This window comes from Falco punctatus, assembly GCF_963210335.1.
Source record: "Falco punctatus genome assembly, chromosome: 10".
NCBI lineage: Eukaryota > Metazoa > Chordata > Aves > Falconiformes > Falconidae > Falco > Falco punctatus.
This window is the reverse complement of record NC_137590.1, coordinates 23,938,030-23,965,209: the sequence shown is the minus strand read 5'-3', so window position 1 is coordinate 23,965,209 and position 27,180 is coordinate 23,938,030. Positions and strand designations below refer to the sequence as shown.

Genomic DNA, 27,180 nt, shown 5'->3' with positions numbered 1-27,180 from the left:
GATTTTGTTCTGTGGTATATGTAAGTAGCTTTTTTGTGATTATCTTTTATTTGATGTAATCTGTTTTCAGGCATTTTTCCTTCTCTCGGCAGTTAGTATTATTGCTGCTTTTCTTCACATACCCTACCTGTGACAGCAAAGCAGTTCTCTCACACAGAATATTAATTGATGCCATATTTTGTAACACACAAAGAAAAAAAATCACCTTGCTTTATGAAATTAATCCACAAAACAGGTCCAGCAAGCTGAATTGAAGTACATTAGCGGTGATTCCATAGCCAGCAAAGGACAGATATTAAAACCCAAACTCACCCATAGAAGGTAAGACGCAGGAACCCGATCCTGTGGCCAAGTTTGACCAACTCTCCCTGCCTGGCAGCAGCTCCCGTGAGCAGCACGATCCCGAGTCTTTTCAGGGTGCACAGCCACTTGTATGTGCTTTCGTCGTTGTACATGACTTCTTCAAAAGGCAGTTTGGGAAGCTGCAGGTCTGAGCCCCAGTGCTGGCATTCTGAAAGGGAAAAGCACAGGGAAGCACGTGCTGAAGCTGGTTTAGCACCGAAGCTCAGGGCACAGGTGGAGGGTGGAGGGGGTGGGATTTACACACAGTTGTGAATCCACCCCCAACCCCGTGGTCAGAGGCACCAGGGACTGGGTCCTGAGGCTGTGCCGAGAACCAGCAGTCGGTATTGTGAAGATCAGCAAAGCGTCGTAGTCAAATCTTATCCTGGAAGCTGAAGGAAAGACCATTTGAAAGGGAGATTTTTGTTAACTACATTAGAAACGTGCATATTCATTTTTCTGTCTGTAGCAGTGAACCACAAGAGTGAAATTTTGAAACTAAGACTGTTTTTGAATGTTTCTTGTCTAGGATATAAAATACCACGGAGCACCGCGACATCTCCCCCAGACGTGTCACTGTATGGACATATAACAACTAGAAGATTATATTCCTGATGAAGGAACAGGAGAAGACGCATCAGTATAATGGCTTAGAAGCAGAGTAACTACATGAATTGCAAAAATGTATGTTTTGCAATTTTTAAAATTTGAAAAAAGAAAACTGCAAAAATTTTCTGTTGTAAATTTGTCTTCATCAGATCATATTCTGTTATATTAAACTTTGCAGGATGGTGTTAATCCTTGTCTATCTGCATATTATTTTTTTTTTTGTGAGCTTTTGACTTATTTCTGGAAGATGCAAAGACGTTAATAAAACCCGAGCGCTGCCAGAAGGTAAAGAAAATGATGGAGTGATTGTGTGATGAGCAAGAAATTATGTCATGCCCGATCTCGGACAAAATTATTTATAGGAGCGTACGACTGTGGAATAGCGGTAAAGCAGCCACACCATAACCGGCCCCTAAACAGCCCCTGTGCAGGAGGAACCCCAGGGCCGCTGCTGGGAGCAGGCACCGACCTGCAGAAGGAAACTGCCCCCCAGCGCTTCCCTTCTGCCCCCCCGAGCAGCGCCGGCGGCCAGCGCAGCCCCCAGGGCTGTCGGGGCGGGGAAATGGGGGCAGCGGCAAGGGAGAGGCCGGGCAGCCTCGTCCTGCAGAGGTGTCCCCCCGCCCCAGCTGGGGGCAGCTGGGCCGGCCTGTGAGTGGGTCCCTGCCGCGAGTGGGTCCCTGCCCGCAGCTGTACCTGCACCTTCAGACGCAGCCGGGGGCAGCCCGAGCGCCCAGGGGCTCCTGCGGGCACAGCCGTGCCCTGAGACCGTGCCGGGGTCACCCGAGGACAACCAGTCAGCCCTGGGGGGTACTCGAGGTCAAACCGGAGTTGTGCAAGGTCAAACTGAGGCCCCTGGGGTTACTCGGGGTGAAACCGGGGTTACCAGAGATCAAACGGAGGCCCCCGGGGTTACTTGAGGTCAAATTGAGGTTACTAGAGGTCAAATCGAGGCCCCCGAGGTTACCAGAGGTCAAACTGAGGCCCCCGGGGTTACCAGAGGTCAAATTGAGGTTACTAGAGGTCAAATCGAGGCCCCCGAGGTTACCAGAGGTCAAACTGAGGCCCCCGGGGTCACTTGAAGTCAAACTGCCTTTGTAGGAACACGTCGGGGTCATCTGAGGACACCAATTAGCATATGGGGTTACTAGAGGTCAACTTTACCCAAAATCTTGGACTCAGGGGTCATCTGAGGACACCAATTAGCATATGGGGTTACTAGAGGTCAACTTTACCCAAAATCTTGGACTCAGGGGTCATCTGAGGACACCAATTAGCATATGGGGTTACTACAGGTCAACTTTACCCAAAATCTTGGACTCGGGGGTCATCTGAGGACACCAATTAGCATATGGGGTTACTACAGGTCAACTTTTCCCAAAATCTTGGACTCGGGGGTCATCCGAGGACAACAATTAGCATATGGGGTTACTACAGGTCAACTTTACCCAAAATCTTGGACTCGGGGGTCATCCGAGGACACCAATTAGCATATGGGGTTACTAGAGGTCAACTTTACCCAAATTCTTGGACTCGGGGGTCATCCGAGGACACCAATTAGCATATGGGGTTACTAGAGGTCAACTTTACCCAAAATCTTGGACTCGGGGGTCATCTGAGGACACCAATTAGCATATGGGGTTACTAGAGGTCAACTTTACCCAAAATCTTGGACTCAGGGGTCATCCGAGGACACCAATTAGCATATGGGGTTACTACAGGTCAACTTTACCCAAAATCTTGGACTCGGGGGTCATCCGAGGACACCAATTAGCATATGGGGTTACTAGAGGTCAACTTTACCCAAAATCTTGGACTCGGGAGTCATCCGAGGACACCAATTAGCATATGGGGTTACTACAGGTCAACTTTTCCCAAAATCTTGGACTCGGTGGTCATCTGAGGACACCAATTAGCATATGGGGTTACTACAGGTCAACTTTACCCAAATTCTTGGACTCGGGGGTCATCCGAGGACACCAATTAGCATATGGGGTTACTAGAGGTCAACTTTACCCAAATTCTTGGACTCGGGGGTCATCCGAGGACACCAATTAGCATATGGGGTTACTACAGGTCAACTTTACCCAAATTCTTGGACTCGGGGGTCATCCGAGGACACCAATTAGCATATGGGGTTACTAGAGGTCAACTTTACCCAAAATCTTGGACTCGGGGGTCATCTGAGGACACCAATTAGCATATGGGGTTACTAGAGGTCAACTTTACCCAAAATCTTGGACTCGGGAGTCATCCGAGGACAACAATTAGCATATGGGGTTACTACAGGTCAACTTTACCCAAAATCTTGGACTCGGGGGTCATCTGAGGACACCAATTAGCATATGGGGTTACTACAGGTCAACTTTACCCAAAATCTTGGACTCGGGGGTCATCCGAGGACAACAATTAGCATATGGGGTTACTACAGGTCAACTTTACCCAAAATCTTGGACTCAGGGGTCATCCGAGGACACCAATTAGCATATGGGGTTACTAGAGGTCAACTTTACCCAAAATCTTGGACTCGGGGGTCATCCGAGGACACCAATTAGCATATGGGGTTACTAGAGGTCAACTTTACCCAAAATCTTGGACTCAGGGGTCATCTGAGGACAACCAGTTAGCCCCTGGGGGGTTATTTGAGGTCAAACTGGGGTTACTCGAGCTCAAACTGAGGCCCCCGGGGTTACTTGAGGTAAAATTGAGGTTACTAGAGGTCAAATCGAGGACCTGGGGGTTACGTGAAGTCAAACTTGCCCTCTATTGCCCTCCCGGATGAAGTACAACCTCTGGCCCGTTATTTATGTGTCCCTGCTGATGTGCATGAACCATTTTGCAATGCAGAGCAGAGCTGGAGGAGCTTCCTACCACTGGCGCTGCCTCCCACCTCCCTCTAGGTGTATTTTGCTTGTTTGTTTGTAACGTTGGTAAACCTTAACCATGTCGGATGGGGTTTTCTATGGCAGCATCCACCAAAAAGTGTTTCAGCAACAGCCGAAGTGGATCCAGAGCCTACAGCTGTGAAGAATCAGTAATGTAGCCAAGTCAAAATTTTCACACTGGCTTAGTGAAGTAGCTTCAGTGCTTTTATTCTTTCAAGTGTCAATTTTGGCATGTAAGTTGGTCACGTCTTAGGAACGTACACTGCCTATTCCTGTGAAACTTGTCAAGTTTGGCCAGTGTTTACAGCTTTGGAAAATATCACCTTGCAGATGCTCCACAGACATTTTTTTCAGTTTGGCAGCAAAATTGTCCCAATATTCCTTTCACCCTGAGTAGGCTCCAGAGCTGGGGTGAAGGATATAGCAGCACCACTGCAAAACACAGATGAGGAAAGTAATATCTGTGTAAAATTAGCACACTCACACGAAACAAGGCCAAATACAGACCATCTGTGTGTTTCAAAAATTGTGTAATTCTAACTTCAAACTTCCATTCCCCTGGGACTCATCTCACCTGTCGCCTTCAGAATATTCTGAAGTATGAAAAGAGATATAATAATGATAAATAATAATGAGAAATCATAATGATAAATAATACTAATAATATGATTGCTCTTCCCCAAGTGATGGGACGTGTCACTGACTTTCCCAGAGTGATGTATAACCGAGAATCAGCTCAATATTCATACTTTCCATTATTTCACAAATAATCTTCCACAAATTCAAATTACATTCATCTCATACCATTAGCATACAAGAGATTTAGAAAAAAATACTGATTGACTCATTTGTCCATGTGGAGAAGCTACGACAAATCGGGATGCTGCAGGAAGAACCTCTTTGTTAGCCATCTATTTAAAACTACTCCAGTCAGGTACATTTTAAGATTTTCAGACACATTTGAAATCAAATTAATTTCTTTCAATAAAAGGCAGTGCTATAGCCACTCATTAGTACAGGCAAAACCACATAATAGCTAAACACCACATTTCTTTATTTTGGCCTCAGTATTCATAGGCCAAGATCAGTTTGTTAAAATAATAAAGATTATTCCCCCCAGGCCATTCCCCGCCCCCCCCCCCCCCCCCCCCTTCCAGACTAACCCTGCCAGACAACCCTAAAACAGGTATCACCTAAGTTTTAATGGCTCCAGTGCATTCAGCCAGGAACTCAAGGGATCGGTAATGTAAGACAGAAAGCAAAAAGGCAGGAAATTAATCATGGAACCCAAAGCACAGCTTCTCACCAGGACACTTTCTGGACTTTGCCAGTTCTTAATGCAATTAATTTTAATTTAATTTGTCTGTGCTACTGGCAGAGGACACTGGAAGCCACAGTTGTGGGTCACATTGGATACTTTTACCACGAACAGTGACTTTCCTCCACAGCTGAAAGATCTCCAGAGAAAGTCCTAAAATACCACGTGGTGTCCCTGGACCACTGAGCCCATCCTGGTCTTCTGTTTATTCATGGAGCATTTAAAATGGTACAGGGAGTTTAACATAGAACCGGGTTTAAAGCCAAGTGAAATGGTTGCCTGTGCACCTGAAAGAAAGCTGCTACAGGGACTCTGTAGTGATGTTATTGTTAACAAGCTGCATTTGTAAGCATTGTTAGTAAATTAAAAATGAAACAACTACAGGTTTACCAGTGTAAATGAATCTTAGGTCAAGATACAGCTTTTATTAAGCTGCCTTGCTAGAAGGCATCAGCAGTAATTGTTTTTTCCCTTGCATTTGCACTACTATTGTCTATGTATATTTATGATACCAGATACACACCCCACACATACCAGTAGCTCTAATATGGAAAAAGTTGTTATTAACAAGCGGTACTATTTCCTCAGAAACTGGTGTTTCTGTTGTAAAGCTGTTTTTAATGCTTATAACCATAGCAAAAGATAATCTTTTGGGCTGACTATTTTTTCATGCCAAAGATTTCTTTCTTTGAATTTATGGAGAGAACAGTCAAGTCAAAAGGCTTGGCTGTATCTTAGAACAGAACTGAGCATGGCAGTACACTTTTTGCTCATGTTTGAAAAAAAAAATCCAGTAAAGGCTCTAATTCCTCTGATTGTAGTGACTGAGGCCATGTGACAAATACATTTTGGTGAATCCCCCCCTACCCCAAGCTTGCTGTGGTCCAAGTCCACGAGGAGACTTGGTAGCAGACCTTCCTACAGCTTCCCAGCTGCAAGTGTCCCCACCGCTGTGCTGTCCAGGCACCTGCCTAGCTGCTGCCGGAGGCTGCCTGTGGATGCGGCCATCTGGGGAGAGACGAGAAGGAAAGATGAGGATGAGCTGAGCCATTCCCCTGCTCTCCGTAAAGCCTCTGTCCCAGGCCCCTGAGAGGGGAAGAGGTGAACTGAACAGTGGGAGAAGCTGTCTAGGGAGGAGGAGGTGCATTACCTGGGGAAAAACTCAGGGAAGCTGAAGTGGGGACACTGACTGGTAGGAAGAAGGTGACTCTGGAGACTGAGTAAAAACTGCTGCTGGCTGCAGGGGAAACTGGAGCCAAGGAAGAGGAGCTAGGCTACCTGCTTGGCAACGACAGTTAATAGACAGCCTGGTGCTGGGAGCTGAAAGCAAAGTGAGAGACCTCCAGAAAACACTGAGGCTGTCCTAACGGAATGACCAGAGCACAGACCCTTTTCCTCCCCTTTTGCATAAATAGCCAGAAAACGGCAGCAGATGCCTGGCACTGAGACACAACCAGCGACCCCTCACAGGTAAGGTCTGGAGTTAAAACACTGCCCAGGGAGCAGCGTGATTTATTTCCTGAGGGGTGTACAGAGCAGAAGGTGCTGAGAGGAGGGATGGCCCCAGCCCAGAGCGCCACTGCTGCCGAGCCCCCAGGTTCCGCACAGCCGTGCCCCCAGCACCAGTCACCAGGACCTCTGCCCTGCTCCTACCTCACACACTGCTGCTACCCTCTGAAACGTTTGCACGGTGCACTTAGTTCTAATTCACAGGAAAAAATACTTTATCACTGAACAGAGAGCATGCAAGCCTTTATAACCCCGCACCATGACAGCACTGTCCCCTCCACAGATTTCAGCCGGGCTGGCTGCGGCAGCCACCGCTCACAGAGCTGCCAAGTGCCGCAGCTCAGCAGATTTCAGAAGCCCAAGAGCCCTGGTGATGGCGATACTACAGCCCCTTCGGTAACAACGCTGGGGCTGACATATTTGAGACTTTTTGTAGGGTATTAATAACTGTGTGTTAACTTGCAGGATGAGGAAATGAGGTGTGATCTGCCCGCTTGACCTGAAAAGCAGCGCTGCTGGCAGGTACCAAAGACCACTGGGACAGATACACCTGCCCTTTGACGTTACTGTAATGCACAGAAAGAGGTGTGAGGTATTTACCTTCTCCCCTGTATGAAAGAGCTATTTCAGATTTCTGTTCCCCGAATACAACACTCCCTTGCTCTCTTCTCATTAATTTCCATTTGTAATGTCTCACAAGTTTGCCAGTTTAGTGGTTTGTATGCACGAATAAACACATACACACATTCAAACTGAAGATGTCACACAGCAATGGGTAAACAGAACAAAGATGCTATCTTTTTTTTCTTCATAAATTTTGCATTGATTTTAGTATTTTGGAAAACTTAAAAAAATAGTGTTTTAAGTCAAGCATTCTCTTGAATGTTGAATCAGAGCTCTTATTCTTACAGTAAAGATGTAATTTGGTTTTCCCTTGCTTTTATGTATATAATTTGAAGCTCCTTATTTTTAAGAGAGTGCACAATAAAGCGTGAAAGGATTTAATCTCTTTCATAGAATAACTGTTTTGTTTAAATCACATCTGCATCACAGTTTACTAGGTATTTTATCTAATTTTCAGTTAACTTGCCCAATCATTGATCACAGAGATTACGCACTAGAAACGAGATCATAAACATTGCAAAATTCAGATGGCATAATTTATAAAACATCTATATGTCTCTCTATTCCAACATCCTTTCAGCAGACAGGAGTAATAAAAACTGTTCCAAGCAGGTTTCAGAATGAGAGCTCCAGGGATTCCACCTGGTGGCTGAGGGACATGCTGTACTTCAAAAAGATGTAAAGAGCCAGGTTTGGGGGGTTCTTTTTCTTCTCTCTAGATATAGGTACCAAGTACAAAATGCAACGTGCTCATAAAAAAAGCAAACCCAGACACTACATAGTTACACCATTTTTCAACAGTTGCAAAGTCTGCAAATTTCCAGCCAGTGGTGCTCCTCTCCCCTTTGGCTAAGGCTGGCTAAAGACTGTCCAAGAAACACAACGCACATACCCAAATAGAAGCTATCCACACAGACCATCTTTTATACTCTACCTCGTGTTTCAAAGCTGTTGTATGATTGACAAGCTGTTGAATTTCACAACATGTTCTCAAAAGGAAAAAAGGTGCAATCCTTGAGGAGAGATGTAATCTCACCTCATTAAATTCCTTTTGGAGACCACTCCATGGCCTGCTACTCACTGCTCCAGCGTGTTTAACTCAATATACATCCTTTCACACACCTGATGTATGGGTGAAAAATAAAATATGAATGTTCTCCTCCTTCTCTGTTAAAAGTTATGAAATTTAAATAGCTTTAGGTATGCTGTGTGAACTGCCAAGAATATCCCTTGAAAGGCAAATTCAAGCTTCAGTGTTGGTGCAGGTAAATAACCACGTGAAAACTAATGGAATAGTTAAGTTTCATCTTTTCCTTCCTAATCTTTTTTGCTGTCTTGCTAATAAATATTTTCCCAATCTTCCTTACATAAAACAAGGGGTAGAGGAATTTTAGTATTTCAAGGAATGCACCAACAGGTCTTCCCCCACTTTGGGATATAAATGTATGTACCTGGAATTTAACTACAGCTCCAGGAGCCCCAGGCGTCCCCGAGTACACGGACTGTAGACTCCTCTTGTTCAAATTCCCAATTCCCACCGTGCTTGCTAAAAGTTCCACCTAACACCGGGATGCCCCTTCTGCAGCCAATGGTGTTGGGTTTTGGGGTGGTTTTGGCTTTCGTTGCAAACACCAGCTTTGCCACAGCACTGCAAAATGGTGTACACTCAGCATACCTGCCTGGGACTGCCAACCCCTAGAGCAGATCCGGGGAGAACATTCCAGCAACAGCCACCCAGCTGGCCTTCGTCCCCACCAGACCCCCTGCGGGGGAGGCTCTCGCTTGGCCTCACATCTCCAGCCCTACGGAGCCGATTCAGACTGTTTCGGTAAGTAACATGCAAAAGCAATCTTTTCTCTGTGTAAAAACAATTGGCGATGTGAATCCCGCCACGTACTGGGAATTTATCCTTTCCCAGACCCTGCAGTGTATCCAGGAGTCAACACTGCCTACTGGCTGAGATGTTTAAGCTTTACAGTACCACTACAACATGGAAATTGCAAAATTTCAAGGAAACAGAACTGTTCACTGATACTCTCCAGGCAGCTATTAAAACTGTCAAACGGTTCAAATAAAGCAGCTTCTTAGGCATTTTTCAATGTTTAGCTATTCTGTATTAAAAAAAAAAAAAAAAAAAAACCAAAAAAAACCCACAAAAAACCCAACAAACACCAAACCAAAACAAAGATAGAAAGTGGTAAATACAGTTAAATCCTGCCTGGCCAGGCTATAAACTCTGTTCTCAAAGTTCCAGTTTTCTCACAGGAATTCACTTCCAGTGAGAAGCGCAGCCAGCGTCCTTAGTAGTTTGTGTTTGTTTTTCTTTTTAGAAGTGTAGGCTGGTACACAAATTCTTATAAATCCTACCTCACGTTTCAGAGAAGAAAGGCTCCAAGTTCCCAGCCCTTCAGTGGCATCTTGATGCAGCCAAGAGCTTAGTCTTTCAGCTACTGCAGGAGTAACCTTTCCCCCTTGACATTTGCCAATGTACTCTGTAATGACACATGCCAAAAGCTGAAAATGGCTTTTGTACAGCTCCAAGTATTACTAATCTTGGGAAATGTTTGAAACGCAGCAGCAGTTGGTATCTGGGAGGAAAAAAATCCAGTGCAGCTTGTAAAGTTGTTGATATTAAAACATGGCTCACCTCAGGTCTTAAAATCTTCCTTTTAATTTGAAACATTTTATAGTTTATCTGAGCTCCAATTTTTACCTATTCTGAACAGCATTAAGAAAACCTGTTCACATAGGTGCACATGCTTTTGTATAGTGATGTATCCACCATGAACGTGGAAACAAACGGTTCGTCCTCTCGCTCCCCCTGCTCCCTGCACTTGAATCATTCACTGTTTCTAGACTAGTGATCATGCACAGTGCTTTCCAATGGGCACTTTGTAGTCTTTCTTCATGTATAGTGCCCAAAATTGACACACGCTCTGGAAGCCTTACTCCATCAACAGGAGCAGAAGGACTATTTGATCTTTTCTGCAGGTTAGGCTTCTCTTTGGGCTCAGCTGAAAGCAATGTCAGCCCTGAGCCCAAAAGTCTGCCAGCACAGGCTCAGATTCAGCCTGTGATCAGCACCGAGCCCACCCCACGCGGGCGGTCCTTTCTCTATCTTGCACTCAAACAGCTGCCGAGCTGCAGCATCCTACAGGAAACCCTGGTGCCATGACTGTGGTTGCTAAAGAAATATGATGGAGTCAAACTACAGAGAGTGGTTTGGCTTAGATGCTTTTACTACATTGCTGCTGGAGCCTGAGCATTAGGCTAGATGAACAGGTCACCAGACTCATTAAAGCATTAAAGCATTTTTTACATTTTTACCATTTCTCCTATTTGCCAAGGTCATTTAGAACTGTAACCCTGATCCTTCAACACATTTCCAGTCAATCTCTGGTTGGTGTCATCTGCAAGTTTAATGCGGTTATTTCTTTCTATCGTAGTCATGGATGAAAATAAGGAACAGTATTTCAGAAAGCACAGACCTTCGCAAAGCCCATCTTGATATATCGTTCTGCCTTGACGGTAAACCATTACAGCTACTCTTTGACTGTTTTTTAAAGATGACACGTTTCCTTAGCGCATTCATGAAAATTTCATATGCAACAGTGACAAACGCTTTATGCTAAGAATATGAATCTGACCACTTTTTTTAATACTAAATATGCCAAAGAAAACAATGAAAAACAATCAAAAGACAAAGTTGCATACTCAGAGCACAAGCCAAACCACTGTCTTCACTACACAGCATAAAACTTTCAAAATATTAGAAAGGCATAATCACCCTGAACAGAAGCAGCAGATAAAATTTCAGAGCCATAACGAAAATAAAGTGGTTCGTTTGCAGGAATAAAGCCACAGAAAATGGGTGAAACTTGCAGCATTTACATACCAGCTCAAGGCTGAAAGCGTAATAAATGTTTTTATTATTAGCAAAGAGGAAATTGGCTGAGAATCATACTGCCTTCCTGCAGCTGACTATCGGATGATTACTTATACCAGGCGCATACAGTAAATTGCAGAGTAGATTACATGGGGACTTCCTCATCATTTTAGCACAGAATTTCCTACAGCCTTTTTAATCTTTATGCTTTACATATTAGTAATTTTAGGGTTTTTTTGAGGGAGATCTTTAGCTTGATTCAAACATATGGGCACCAGTTTTAATCCTTCTAGTAGCTGCAATAGATCGGAGGTCTGATTTCTAACACTGATGTCTGACATACACATGAACTATTTTTAAACAACTCCTATTTATTTGCATGAAAAGCAGGGAAGGAATTCTCCTGACTGGTCCCAGAGACCATTACAGCCAGGTAAGTACAACAGCAGTAGGACAGAGACAAGTAATAGGGCTACACTAAAATAGGCAGCATTTAAAGATCTCCTTCTCCGCAGTCCCAGACAAAAATGTTAGTATGCTGCCCAATATTTACAACTTGACAAATTATCAGGTCCATAATTCTTTGGAAAAGGGACAGGAAAGCATACATCATAAAACCAAAAAAGAAAAGATCCTGTGATGTGAAGATATTTAAGTTCTTCCATTTAACAATATTTTTAAGAAGTCTATATAAAAGTCTTTGAAAATTCTGCATCCCACAGGGCATGTTATTCTCTCATATACTGAACAAAAGGAACTTTATTCCCATTTTTATCCACAAAGACCCTTCAGCCTGAAAATCTATCAAGAAGCTGCACTGAACAGAGACTGTATTTCTTGCCAGTCTTTCCTGGTGGTAATTGATCCCACTCATGTTCTTCATTATTTTATCATGTCAGCATAGCATGTTTTCTCCCGCTGCGTAACCGCAGTTCATATAGTTTCCATTGTACTACAGTAGAAATCTAAGAACATACGGGCTGAAAGCTGAAGGGGTAAGAAACATAGGAATGAGCCATTAGTGCCTGGGCAGCCTTAGGTCTCACTTGCACAGCACAGCTGCAGTAGCCAGGTTAAAAATCTTGATGTTTACAAAGGTAGCTGAACAATTCGTAAGGGACAAAACCAAAGGCTTTGTAGAATTATTTTGTGTCTTTATTGATCATTCACATTATGACTAATAAAGCTACAGATCTACATGCTTTGCAAAATGGTAAGAATTAAATGTGTTTGAAAGAATTAATGAGTCACCGCCTCTTTCAATTTCAGAAAAATAAAATGGGGGTGCAGGGGAGAAAAAAAGAATCCCATTTTTTGATCATACTGGGTTAGTCATAAAAAGCCACCTATACTGGACTTTGCACAAAATGAGAAAATGGCCTTTGGTCAGTTCCTGCAGATGGCATGCAGGCACCAATGAACACTCGGAATTATTCAGCATTTACTGTGCAAGCTGGGTCAGTGCTGGTTAAAGCTTTCTGTACTGGAGTCATGTGGGAAAGGAAGTCTAGACAGCATAGATTAACTTCCTTAATCTAAAATTAATTTGTCTACAATGTGTGCTTTAATGTTTGCTGAAGGCCAAGTGTATTTTTGCTGTATTGTGAATTATGTCTATGGCACCCTAAATTGTGATGCAGCTCTTATTAATTACTACAGGATAAATTTTCAAATGACCGAACTCTTTTAGTAAAATATAACTTTTAACTTCTTCCTCTTGAAATTATAATCTCTCAGGACCTAACAGAGAAACGGAAAGCACCACTGATGCTGTTAACATTCTGACTCAAACTTTGGTGGAGCTGGATATACACCCAGCATCATTTTATCACATTTTAAAGGACAATCATAATCTGAAATCTTTAACCTCAAGTTAAAACCTTAACCTAACCTAAGGTCAAAAATATTAAGTAGCACCAGGTACTACCTCTGCTGAATCTTCTTCTCTACCCAAAAGGAAAATATAACTGTGATGTTATTGAACTTTTTTTTCTCCCACATCCTGTTGATGGGATGCCAGTGTGCTGGAAAATAATCCTCAGCAAAAGCAATGTCATGAGAGGCTGGGTACTGGAAAGCACCTGTATACTCAATGTCTTCCACAAGCTTCCTCCACCACACACACAATCTGAGTTACAGAGAGACTGCACGAGGTAGTAAATCACTCCTGTAAAGTTCGTTGGGGAGGACACAAGTAAACAGGAGGGAAAAAAGAGTTATCTTTGAAACACCATAGCTGGAGAAGTAGAAGATGGCTCTTTTGTTGCTCTTATAAACAAATATCAGACTTTGCATACTACACAGACAGGATCTGGCAGTGTTTTTAAAAGCAGAATCTTGATGTATTGCCACAGAGCTATAAGAGCTATCTATAGCCACTTCCATCATGCAGTGCAAATCTGACCTACTCTTCTGTGGGGAGCTGACCCTGGCTGGGGGCCTGGTGCCCACCCAAGCTCTGTCAGTGCTCTCCTCAGCCGGGCAGGGGAGAGGGAGCACAGCACCAGGCTGGTGGGTCGGGACAGGACAGGGAGATCGCTCCTACCATCGCTGTCACGGGCGAAACAGACTCAACCGGGGGAAAACTACTGTGATACCATTCAGATCAGAGCAGGGTAATGAGAAATGCTAACAAATCTCAGAACACCTTCTCCCCACCCTTCCCTTCCTCCCAGGCTCAGCTTCACTCCCGATTTCCCTCCCGCCTCCCCCGAGCGGCGCAGGGGGATGGGAATGGGGGCTGCGGCCAGTCCATCCCACCCCACGGTGTCCCCGCCGCTCCTTCCTCCTCACGCCCTGCCCCCGCTCCAGCCCGGGGTCCCTCCCACGGGAGACAATCCTCTACACACTCCTCCGGCGTGAGCTCTTCCCCCGGCCGCAGCCCCTCACCCCCTGCCCCGGCGTGGGTCCCCCCCGGTGGGTGCCGTCCTTCAGGCCCAGCCTGCTCCGGCGTGGCCCCCCCCGGGTCACGCGTCCTGCCAGCGACCCTGCCCCAGCCTGGGCTGCCCGGGGGGTCACAGCCCCCGTCGGGCACCCCCTGCCCCGGCGTGGGGCCCTCCCCGGGCTGCAGGTGGGGCTCTGCCCCCCCGATACCCTCCGTGGGCTGGGGGCACAGCCTGCCCCGCCGGGGGCTTCCCATGGGCTGCCGGGAACCTCTGCTGGGCGCCTGGAGCCCTCCTGCTCCTGCTGCACCGGCCTCAGTGTCAGCTGTTGCTCTCACAGTCTCACTCCTCTCTTCAATTGTTTTTTTTTGTGCAGATTTCCCCCCCCACACACACTTCTTAAACACGCTATCCCAGAGGCACTACCACCATCGCTGATGGGCTCGGCCTCGGCCAGTGGTGGGTCCGTCTCAGAGCCATCTGGCACCGGCTCTGTTGGACATGGGGGAAGCTTCTGGCATCTTCTCACAGAAGCCACCCCTGTAGCCCCCTGCTGCCAAAACCTTGACATACAACCCACTACGTCTTTTTGGATTTGACATATGACTAACATCTTTTTTTTTTTAATCAGAAATGATGAAAAAACATAAAAGCAACACCCAAAGCAAGTAACTTACTTTCAAAAAGACAGAAAAAAAGAGGTAGCCACAGCTACCCCAATGTCAGCAGTGAAGGTTAACCTCAAACTACAGCAGTCTAGTGTGCTTGCTCTTGTATTTGTTGAACCAGCATGCAGGGCTGGCATTCCATCTCATTGTCCGTAATACCATCCTGCTGGGATATGATTAGCTACTTAAGGGCCTGTAATTTGCAGTGTGTGACTCCACTGACCAGAAGGAAGCAAATTCTAAACCTACCCTGATACACAATGAGAAACAGGTCTTAAACAGCCAGCCAGCAAACTCACACACTTTGTAACTGTAGCCTTTTTTTGCAACAGAAACCTGAGAAAAGCTGGGAGAAGCTGTCCGCCACAAGGAGCCAGCTCTGCTCTGCGAAGTGAGAAAGAGCAGAACGACACTACTGAGCAAAGCCAGAGTTAACGCGGGCCCTTACTTAGTACAACCTCTATAAACATATTTCTTCAGATATGGCATGGAAAACAGAATTTACAAAAGCATTGCCCAAAGAATAAAACATGTCTTTGGGGTATATTTTACCTGGACCACTCCAGTGCAGAAGAGCAGTAGTCAGTGGAAGAACTGGCCCCCAAAACAAGCATTGTATTTAGATGCTGAGAGCAAGCACTGTGTAAATGCGTGTGTGTGTAGCCAAATCACAGCCACTTAGACCTCATAATAGGGAGAGAAAAGTAGCATTACATCTGAAATCTCAGTTATTGATACCTTTCGCTAATAAACATAACCAGAGATGTAGACTAATTTGCCTGGGCATTAATTAAAGCAGCACTCAGTTTACATTGTTCCCCTCAAAAGGCTACAAAACATCTTGCTAGCTTCCACAGCACCTTCATTTTCCCAAATAAATTTCTTACTACATGAGAAATCAAGTCTAGTTTCCCTGAAAGAGGTTTGCATCTTCACCACGTTCATTCTGGGAACATGCCCAACCCTCTAAAATAGTAAACAGTGTAGTTTACTCTTGCCAGAGTTAAAGTAGACACGAACTTTTATATCACTAGGGGAAAAAAAGTTCCACTCCGAACAATGAAGAGTCTGTTACAGGATCCACTGAAATGAACAGAAATATTACTCATCACTTAAGTTTTAAGCCAGTTATAAAAGGCTGAATCTTAAGAACTTACTTTTGTTTAGGAGAGCGTGTGCTAAGAGCTAAGGCATATTTGACCTACAGAAATTTGGAAAGCTAACTGGCCCTTTCAGTTGTTCCTAATGTGCCAAAGCTCAGATGTAGGAGATACCTAGGGCCACATATTTTCCCATTTCTTATCTTTCAGGGAAAAAACCCAAACCACCCAAACCAACAAACTTTCTTTTCTTTGTTAGAATATAAACCACATGAATAAAGGAGCACAAACCAATCACAGATTTGCCTTTTGCTGAACTCCGAGGAAACTGATACCTGGATCTGAGTTTCACGCCATCAGCCTGCCTCTAGTTTCTTTTTCCTGAAGTAATATCCTGTTTTAACGGATACTGTCTTAACTCTGAATACAGACCCACAAATCTCTGCAAGAGCAAATCTCACAGGAACACTGTCAAGAGCAACAGCAGAAATCTTACAGGTTTTCACACATCTCATGCTTGCAATCTGAAAGGCTGCCAAAGGAATGATGATGTTCGTCATGACAAACCTAGTGGACCTATAATTATTGACTCAGAAGTGTGAGTCATTTGTACTGGGTAAACGTTACACTGTCCGTTGCACAAAATGCTTCATGACCCACAGTCAGCTCCTGCAATAAGTGTGGGACATGGCGCAAACACAGACTGAACTTCAGCACTAGACGCTGCTAAGCAACACGGTTATTTTTTAACAGGTGGCCACAGAAAGGGAAAAATTATTTTGGTTATAACTCCCTTCCAATTCTGAATGATCTTTCTAAATCCAAGAATTTAAATAATTTAAACAGCACACACACACTTGCATTTTCACATATACCACTGCTGGTCCACAAAACTCATTTTTGAGACCTACTAACCCTTTCTGGAAAGAAAAGGCTCTCAGGAAAGTAAACACAGCCCAACCAGTTGAAATCTTCACAGGTCCTGAGGTTAGAAAAGGGAATGGGTAACCACGGGCTCCTGTTGAGCATGCACAGCCTGGCACTGAGCACCAAGAGCAGCTGCCACTGCTCCAGCTGGGTAGACCTGGTACTCACACAAGTGGCTTACAGCTGGGACTGTCACCGTCAGATTATTTGTATTTGGAACAAACATTAGAGATATGCTTTGAATTCCTACCTGGTAAAAATAAATTTTCTCGCATTTCTGCTCTGGCTTCTTCAGAGAAGCACCGTTTTTTCAACCACTCAGCTTCATATTCACTTGCGTGTTCATCAGGCCATGTAATAGAGATCTTCCAGTATAAAAGAAAAGATAATTTTAAACAAAAAAAAATCAGAAAACATCACCTAGAACAAGAAACTCCTTTAGAAACTGCAGAAATTGTAATATTTAGATCAATAATACCACAGTTAAGCTTTTCCTGGAGCATAATGTAAAACAAGTAATGAAAACCCAACCTGAACATCATCCAAATTCTGACACCTTTTATAAATGCTTATTTCTACATGAACTCATGACCTAATTTCCTGTTTTGTGTGGGCTGCTTTCACTGTGGGAGCTGTGCTTAGCAGAAAGAGGAGAACCAGGGAAGTTGGCACATATCACTGGGGAGAATGCTTCACCACCACTCAGAAGAGAGAAAAAATGCCTTCCAAAACACTGACAGCTCATCAAAAAAGGACAAGACAGACAGGCAAAAAAGAAATGATAGGAGAGAAATTGCTCCCCTAGTTATGAAAAGTCTGCCCTCTTTGAAATAAATTTTAAAAAGGCATTTTTTTTTTTTTTTTTTAATCCAGAAAAAAACATGGAAATAAAGCATATGCCTTTGCTTGTCATGAACTGCAAGAGCTCAGCGCAGCACATGATCTCAGCTGAATTCTCAAGGCTGTCCAGCAGATACTGATTCCCACGCCACATAATTCCACCCATTGACATGATGTGCTCTCCTCAGTTTCTGAGTATAAGTGGAAGCAGGCGTTCCCTCTACTATTTTAACACATTTGCCTATTCAAATAATGAATTTATATGGCATTAATTCTAGTAACAATCAATCAATGTGGGAGCCCGGAATTCCTCAGTACAGACCCTCACCCTGCAGCTGAGCCATGCTCCCGTCTGGGTCAGCCTCTGCAAACACCCTGCAAATCCAGCCTGCAACGAGCCTGCCCCAGCTGCTGCAGCCTTGACTGCTGCATCTTTAACACATTTAAAACATCTTTAAGTGTAAAATGAAGGAAATTATTTTGCATATCAAAGGAGCAATGTATTGCTTTTAATATAACCCATAAAATTGAAATTATATATAAGGTTTTTATGTGGCAGGAAAGATTAAAATTCACAGGGAGGGCAGTTCCTGTCCTCTCTTGCCCAACAGCCTTCTCTTTTTCATGAACAAGTGTCAGACGCAGATAAAGACACCGGGCCAGCTCTGAATACTGGGTTCAACTTTGGTTTTGAGTGCTTGCTCCAAGATGAAGTATTTTGCACATTGGAAATGAGTTAAAGTGGTATTTTTGTTAGGGACCAAGGCCACCATCACTTTGCCACTTTTTTTTTTATTATTTTCAAGCCATTTACTTAGAGAATAAAGGGGGGGTGGGGAGGAAGTGCAAGGGTAATTAAATCTGTGGGGAATGCCTACATTTTCTTTTCAATGTCTAGTGATGAAGAAATACACAGCAGAATTTTTAAAAGCACAATTACAGTCTAAAACCTGAAGCCTGGGTTTCTGCAGCCTCTACATAACATCTGTAAAGTGAAGTTTCATATAAAAGTGGGAAGATCTGAGCTTCCCGGGCTCTAATTTAGACTAACAAGCATTGTTAGACAAATTTCACGAGAGGAAAAAAAAGGTTTGCTTCAAATACCTTTCTTCTATCTGCCACAGCAACTTCCTTCACCACGATGTTTACGTCCAGGTCCTCGATGAGCAGCCTGCGTGCCTTTGCCGAGCGCAGGAAGCACTGGGGACACTGGCAGTTGTCCCTCAGCCAGACGCAGGGGTAGCGGCTCTCGCTCCCGTCCTCCCACTCCACACGGATAAAATGACCCGTGTCCAAAGCTTCCACCTTCTGTATCCCCAGGTTCATGCTGAGCGACTGGGTGGCGCGGACCAGCGGTGCCGTGGTCCCGGCAAGCAGGCTCCTGCCCTTCTGTGCCGGCTGCAGGCAGCACACCCTGCTCCTGGGGACTTTGGCCCTCGGCAGGGTGTTAGCCACCACCCTCCACATTTTGGGTGCTTTAATGAAATCGTTGCAGGGAGAACGCCTTCGTGGACTACCTAAAACACCCAGAAGAGCATTCTATTACAGAAGGAATCAGTAGAGCAAAAAGACCATTTTAAGATGATTCTCTTCCCTCCTTCTTTAGACCTTTAGGAATATTCACTATCTGTTGCTCACATTTTTTGAGGCGCAAAGGGTGTACTCAGACCCATCTATTAAAAAAATAGCTTAGTTTTGCAGGGCTTCAGTTTCATTCATCATCTTGTCTATCTTTTGTTTCTGCAGTCTGTTCAGTATGTATTGCACAAATAGCCCCTTTTAAAAAAACACCCTGAGATTAATCCCACAAATCCAAGGTAGAGGTTACTACCAACCATGTTCAAAAGCTGAAGTACACATACCTTAATTCCTGCTGTGGAAACTATGGAAAAGAGAGCACAGAATCCACCTCCCTGCAAGGAAAAGCTTTTTAAACATGACTTCAGCTACAGCAATAGAGTTCTGCAAGAGCCTCCTTCTTTCACAGCTGGACTGCTTTCTATCGATACACTCTTTTATTTAAAGCTAGCTGCGTACTGCACTGCAGAAAGATGATGCATCCAAATTTTAGAAAAGAAGTTCTGCCCTAATGTTTTTCTTACTCAGAAAAATATTTGGTTTCCCCTTGAATCAATAAGTCATTACATATATTTTAATAGACTGCTCAACCATTTAAAATATTGCACGTTTATTCAGTATTTTTTCCTGTTGTTTCTGTTCTTGAGATCACAGGGCAAATATTGATCCCTTGCCAGGGCCAGGGTCTCCCCAGTTGCCTTTGCACAGGGAAACCTCATTGGCTTCAGTATTTTGACTCACTAAGACCTATTTGAGTTATCAGAAGGTTTTTGAAATTTTTCCTTTGCTACAAGTTAGAACTGCGTTATACAGGACCCTTGGGTCTCGTTTTTATTTCATTTGATTAAGTATAGCAAAGCAGAATACTGATTTCTACTTTCTCCTGTTTGCCTGCAGTAGCCTCATTGGAACCCGGTAATTACCAACCTTCACTTGCAATGCAGTCCAAGCCACAGCTATGCTGCTGTGCGTACAGATTTAAACACCTTTTATCCAAAAATGGCTTCATATCCAGATTGAATAACTTTCCTTTTATATATATATATAAAATATGTGCACAAACATATGCATGTAAATATATATGTATGTGTATCTCCACCTTAATTCTAAAGCATTAATCAAGTACTGCAATATTCCTAACTGTACAAATATTTACACTGCAAGACTGGCTGCAGCATCCTTCTGAAATTTCTTGAACAGAGTTTTATTATGTATGACTGCAAAGATGTGGTATGTTTTAGGGTTTTTAACAGGTGATAATTGGATACTTACTCTAACCTCTGTGAAACAAGACAAGTACTGGAACATAATGAAGCTTTCCAATAGACTGAAACTTTAGAATATCTGGTTAAAAAAAAAAGAAGAGCATGATCATTTTAACATTCTGTAAACTCTCGCTACATCTGTACTGCTTTCAGGATAGTTCTCTGTTCAAGGCAGCGGATTACCTGATGGTAATAGATGAGATCCACAGATACACTTAAGCAACCAAAATATAGTTTAGATTTAATTAGGACAATTAAGATGCAGAAGCTCAAGGCACGAAACCATTGCCTAATTGCCTAGGCTACTCAGAGGCTGTTGATACCTGCCCTTCTGCATACAAAATTATCTGAATCCCTTTAAATGCTAATACTACCCATATCCAACATGAAGCAGACAGAACTGAGCACCCTCAGCAAGTACCCCTCCTCCAGTTTACCTAAGATGGGTGAACAGATAGCTGTACACCAGAGAACCTCGCAAGTCACAACAGGGTAAGCGAGATTAGAAAATGCCTGACACCTGGACAAAGCTGAATTGTCCAGCACAAAGCATGGCATTCACATCCACTGGAATTTAAGAATGCTGCGAGAAAGTGTATAAACAACATAAATGGTCGGTTCAATTTATTCCACTGGTATTTCAGTGTATAAGGATTTCAAGCACAAAACACTCTTCCCAGAACCAGCTACCCAGCACCTTTGGGGATATGGAAGCTTTTCTCTGTCTGCTAAATATATGTAGGTATTCCTGTAGGTATCTGCTTAAAACAAGACCACGAGAACCAGAATTTGGTTCTGAAGTTTAAGGCCACCAGGAAGCTCCTCTGGCTTACTGGAGCGGGCCAGGGGAAATTCTGAGAACTGGATATACATAATACACCAACCTAAGTAGCTCATTACAAAGTTTGTCATAATGTAGTTCATAGATTCGTTACATCTGCCTATCCAGTAGTTCACATACTGTTTTTGTACACAATTTTCTCATCTTACTTAAGTGGTTTGCCAAATAATTAAAGTGTATTTCACATGCTTAGTGTTCAAGCAAAGGCTCTTAACTTTGGCATGGATCTAATAACTACCTGGATCTTGTATATGAATTTACTGTATATATTTTTTTCTCCCAAATGGCAAAACAAGGTACTGAAAAAAATATTTAAGCCTTTACTTTCTCAGTGTCTCTCAGGGAAGATTCATCACTAAACTTGCCAGATTCAAAAGGCTTCTAGGCATCTCCTATTGTATCATTCAATTAAGAAATCTGAACTTGTTTCTACAAGATTCATCATAGCACCAGGGGTAATAGAAAACCACATCAGATTTTTTAATTTTTTTTAATGGCAAGAAACTGAGGGGAGTTTATTGTCTTCCTATCACAGAAGTTGCTTAACTGGCATTTGTTCACCTGGTAAATGGAGAGCTTAGTCACATCAATTGCATGTCAAGCAAAATACTCTCAGTCCATGACAGCAAGTTTTGTAAATGCTTTGGAACAAAAGGTCAACCTAAAAAAAGCAGATGCAACCAATCCTTCCAGACACAATCTTAGATAAAAAAAAAAAAAAAAAGAAAAAGAAAAAGAAAACCTCTGGAAGTTACTGACATGAGATACACGTAATTTATGTTACAATGGGGAAGACTGTAAGCCAGATGGGAATTTTCAGCTCTGCTTGAATGCGAGAAGCTTGTACAGCAGAGTTCACCTCACTAATTTCAGACATGTACCACAGTGACCTGCCCCTGAGCATCACATGCACCACTCCCAACACTCCTAACAGACCCATCTGGATCACAATTCAGCTGGCTTTTTCAGAAACCTGCTTTAGGATGAGATGAACTGAACTCTTTTTTTCTCCTCTCCAATAACTACAAAAAGAGCCTCAGTGACTAGTTCCAACGTGGATGTTACACCATCGGTTTACATTCAGCAAGACTACTTCTCATGAATTTTATGTTTAACTGCTACTTTTGTTCACAGACAATTATTGCTATGTACAATTCATTAAACCCTATACTGCTGGGAGAATCGTGGATGGTGGTAGCCCTAAACTTCACTGCCACACAGACAAAGCCTACACTGCTATCAGCAGTACCCCTGTTCCACAAGACTGTAGCTCTTAGTGTCATCAGTCAAATCTATTGTTGATCACAAAGTAATCTCTTGAAATACTTCCATTCTTAATAGGCAGAATCTGAAAGAGCCACTGCATCCTGCAGAGAGAGGGGAGGATCTCCTTCACAGGTTGCAGCAGGAGCCTTTGATACATGTAGGATAGGAAACGATTCCGCTCGACACTTTCCAATCCTAATAAAAGTCATTATATGTGGCTCATTAAATATGCAACTCTACCTTGTCTACCGTTACTCTGCTCCAAGTCATATTCAGCTCTTTCATTTATGTCTATTTATTGAAGTCAATGAACTTGTACCTGCATAACATTGCTATTAATTAGAAGAGAATTGGGCCCTCCAGCTCCAATGTTATTCAGTTTGCTGGCTACAGAAGAGGAAGCATGAAAATCATTATAGCAAAAAGATTTCCCTTGTGGTGAGGTTAAGCATTTACTGTTCACATACACCGTAGCTTTTGCATTAAACTTCTGTCTTTGCTGTAACGCAATTGTTTCAGTTAGCCACCTACCCAGAGAAATCTTGTAACAATAAAAAGGCTGTTTATTGTTTTCCTTGAGTTATTCATATCATAGTGTCATTATTAAAACAAAATGACAAATGACAATGATTAAAAATATCTGCTACACCATGCCCTCCAGATGTTTTTCTTCTTAGATACACAAATTAGATCTGCAAGTCTAGGTTTTGTCTCATACACACAGCACCACAGAATTGACTTCTCCCTTCAGCAGGATTTTTTCTGGTTTGCATCAGTGGAGTGGCAACAAACTCTGAGTCAAGCTCTCCACAGAGCCCACCCGGCACGTCTTCACTAGATAACTCCAGTAAGGCATTTCGCACCAGCTGGGGCTTTGTCACCACTGCTATGGTGCCCAGCCTTCCCAGCTGGCACCTGTGTGCCAGGTGAGCATCAGGCACATCAAGCCTGCTCTTTCTCACCTGCACTGTGCAAGACCTGGACGGTCAGGCTATCCAGCTGCAGGGTGTAGACACAGCACCCAGGGACTCTGACCATCCTGGGGACCAGCAGCACGGGGGAAGAGGGTAAGCAATAGCTCCAGGTGCAAGGCAGCTTGGTGCTGGCATTCCTCCTTTCTGGAGCAATGGATGACAGAACCCATAGAGCTGGGATGAAACATTCCTCAAGTAGCACTAGCAAAGCCTTAGCTGCCACATGGGCAAGAAACCCCTGTCTGGTGGCTCTGCCCATTTCCAGCATGCTGTACGGAAAGGAAAGGTGTCCATTTTGCATAACTGTGTGTTATTCCTGATTTCTAATTAAGTGATTTTTCTTTATGTTGAACATGCATAGGACATTAAGGTCAGCCCACAAATGGCAGCAAAGAACTCAAAATGTTTCAGAAAATCCTGCAATTGCATGCTTAAAAGTACCACAGAAAAGCCAACCTTCCCGCTCAATGGCGAAAACATTCTTTCTCCTTTAACAGTAAATATCTGTAAATGCTGTAACCGGGCAAAATGACCATTTCCATTCCTGATCATTTGCAGAACTATAACTACTACATTATACTGCTGTCTTCCCAAAACCTTGAAGTTAAATGCTACAGAAATACAACTTTATGTCTCAAAAAAACAGCAGTCCAAGACAGTTGAGCTGCTGGTAAAGAAAACCAAATCCAAATACCTGGTGCTGATGGTGCCATGCCCCTGCAGAAAACACATCTCCTATTTTAGGAGGCTACTGAAGCTGCCTAATGGAATCAATCACGACGTGGATTTTTTTATCATGCTCAGCCTAGTTTTTCAGTTCATGACAGTTATTTAGAGGTTTGCCTTGTTATTTCTTTTTTTTTCTTTTGTTTTTACATTAAATGTGAGATGCTGATCTCAAATCAATGGAGGTTAAATTGCCAGTAAGAGTTTCAAGAGTTTTTATCCCCTTGCTCCCTCAACATTTTCAGGCACTTACCCCCATGCTGCTATTGTATACTTGAAATTGCATTCTGTACTAAACTACGAGCAGAACTCATCGGTTTGCCTAAAGCCAGCATGCTCATAACCACAATCGAATGGAAAGGTAGCTGACAACACAAAGCAAATTCTTTGCATTACAGCTCTCCACATTTCTTGTCTCTAAATCACGGTTATCTGTGAGCCTAGAAGACACCATATGTAACTCTGCTGTCAGTCACCAGAGATCACATTCATGTAGTTTAAAACAAGCGCTACCAATGGCTCCTACAAGTCACACCATCCCACGTGAACACCGTCCCAAGCTCAGGCTCATGGATTTTCTGTCCACATTGTCATTATTCGCTTGCAACCCTCAGCACCACGAGGGCTGGCCAGGATGTGGACCAGCAATTGTGATGGAAGGCAACCCCCACCACCCGGTGGCTGTGCCCCTGGGCTCTCCCTGCTCCTCAGTTAAGTGGCAGTCCTCACTATTTTCTTTCTCAAAAAATCTGTCTGCTTTAGTCTCCTTCAAACCTCACCTCACCAGGCACCACCCAGACCCCCCCGTTTGCTGACAGCAGCAGCATGTCCACCAGCTTTACCGGCACAGCTACCGAATTCTGGTGAATGGCACGTTTAAGACTGCTGAGCTGCTTCGGGTAAGGGCCATTCTCCTCACAGGGGGTTAAGAAGCTGCAGAGAAACCAATGTTATTTTGTGTCATAACCAAGTTGTAGCTATGCCTTCAAGCCAGCTTGCTGCACCAGGCGCTGGCTGCCTCACGGCCTGGTGTCACAGCCTCACAGAGGGTGTCACAGCCCCACACGGGGCATCATGGCCCCGTGGAGGGTGCCACAGCCCCACATAGGGAGCCATGGCCCTGTGGAGGGTGTCACAGCCACACAGGGTGTCATGGCCCCACGGTGGGTGTCACAGCCCTGTGGAGGATGTCACAGCCCCACACGAGGCATCATGGCCCCGTGGAGGGTGTTACAACCCCGCAGAGAGCGTCATGGCACTGTGGAGGGTGCCACAGCCCCACGCAGGGCATCACAGCCCCGTGGAGGGCATCACGGCCCCCGCAGGGTGTCCCGGCCGCCAGCAGCGCAGGCCCCGCGTGGCTCCCACGGCCGCTCCGTGCCTTGAAGCGCTGCCCGGGCACCGCCCGCCGCCCGCTCCCCGCAGCGCCCCCGCCCCGCCCCGCCGCAAAACGCGCCCCCGCCGCTGCTCCCGGACCCGACCCGCCGCGGGTACGTACCGCACCGGACACCGCCCTGCGCGCCGCACCGCCGCGGGGCTGCCCGTAATGTCCCTCCCGGCCGGGGCCCGCCCGCGGGGAGCCGCCCCCGCCCCCACCTGCGGCCCGGGCTGCGGGAGGCGGCCCCGCAGCGCCGACGAGGTGAGACCGGCGCCCCCACGGCCGCGCCCCCCGCCGGGAGGGACGTTATGGCCGGTGCGTTCCCGCCCCCCGGCCCGGGTCCCCGCACCGGGTGCCCGCTGCCCCCTCGGCGGGGCACGGCCCGGCCCGGCCCGGCCGCTGGCTGCAGCCCCCGCGGTGTGCCCCGGGGAGCCTGTGCCGGGGTCTCTTTCAGCCTAAGGGGGATCTTCAGCCCTCTGAACGCGCCGGAGAGAACCGGGCTCGGCCGGCTCCTTGTGACCGTGCCCTTGGCTCAGGGATGGATTTTGCAAAGGCCTTTGGCCTTGGCTTGAGGGTGCAGGGGTGGGAAGGGCCGTTTCCCCTGGCTGCTGCTCCCGGTGTGTAACCAGCTCCTCCCTGGTCAGAGCAAGGAACCTCCTTGGACCAAGGAGCCAGGAGGAAACGTACCGCAGCGCAGCGTGTCCTGGCTGGCCTTGCTGGGTGGGCTGAGACATGTGCCCCTACAACAGAAGCAGAGAGAGACAGAAAAAAGAAGAAAAAAAATCCCAAAGCCCCAACAAACCCAAATTCCCCTCCACCCAAGGACTGAGGTCTTTACATGCCAGGTGTGGCCTACAGCGAACTTCATAAAAAATAAAAGATGGCCTTCACAGGGAAGGTTTAGTGGGATTGCGGCCTAACAAAGCCCATGCTGTGGCACAAACCAGCCCAGCTGTCCCAGGTGGAGCAGCCCTTGCCCGCACCCTCCCAGTTAAGGGTGCTGAGCTGTGCCGGGAGCCCGCACCCTCCCAGTTAAGGGTGCTGAGCTGTGCCAGGAGTGGCGTGGCCAGCAGGGCTGGGGCAGTGCCCGTCCCCCTGCGCTGGGCACTGGGCGGCCGCCCCTCGAGCCCTGGGCTCAGCTCTGGGCCCCTCGTGCCAGGGGGACGCGGAGGGGCTGGAGCGTGTCCAGAGCCGGGCAGGGGGCTGGGGAAGGGGCTGGGGCACAAGGCTGGGGGGGGACGGCGGGGGGAGCTGGGGGGGTCCAGCCCTGAGAGGAGGGGTCTCGGGGGGACCCGATGGCTCCCTACAGCTGCCTGGCAGGGGCTGCAGCGAGGGGCATGGCACTCACTTCTCCCAAGTAACAGGCGATAGTGTAAGAAAAAACCACCCTCAAGTTGCTCCGGGGAGGTTTAGATGGGATTTTAGGAACAATGTCTTCACCAAAAGGGTGGTCAAGCACTGCCACAGGCTGCCCAGGGAAGCGGTGGAATCACCATCCCTGGAGGTGTTTAAAAGACGTGTGGATGCGGCACTTGGGGACATAGGTTAGTGGTGGGCTTGGCAGT

The 27,180-nt window shown here is 45.4% G+C and overlaps 1 protein-coding gene across 7 annotated transcripts in view; it reads right to left on the bottom strand.

Annotated features, from left to right (window-relative positions):
• Nucleotides 1–26,961, bottom strand: part of BBOX1 (gamma-butyrobetaine hydroxylase 1) — a 41,526-nt gene extending 14,565 nt beyond the window's left edge. The window contains exons 1-7 of one of the 7 annotated variants that reach the window (XM_080405286.1): nucleotides 25,736–26,961; nucleotides 25,080–25,170; nucleotides 20,438–20,509; nucleotides 19,450–19,500; nucleotides 18,692–19,104; nucleotides 16,998–17,112; nucleotides 313–511 (exon numbers count right to left, since the gene is read on the bottom strand). In XM_080405286.1, the coding sequence (XP_080261412.1) occupies nucleotides 313–511; nucleotides 16,998–17,112; nucleotides 18,692–19,054 (677 nt within the window). In that variant the 5' untranslated portion in view covers nucleotides 19,055–19,104; nucleotides 19,450–19,500; nucleotides 20,438–20,509; nucleotides 25,080–25,170; nucleotides 25,736–26,961. Of the gene's footprint in view, nucleotides 1–312; nucleotides 512–16,997; nucleotides 17,113–18,691; nucleotides 19,105–19,449; nucleotides 19,501–20,437; nucleotides 25,171–25,735 lie in introns of all 7 variants that reach the window. The other 6 variants (XM_080405284.1, XM_080405285.1, XM_080405287.1 and 3 more) reach the window with 6 other exon arrangements.
• Nucleotides 26,962–27,180: the final 219 nt, after the last annotated feature.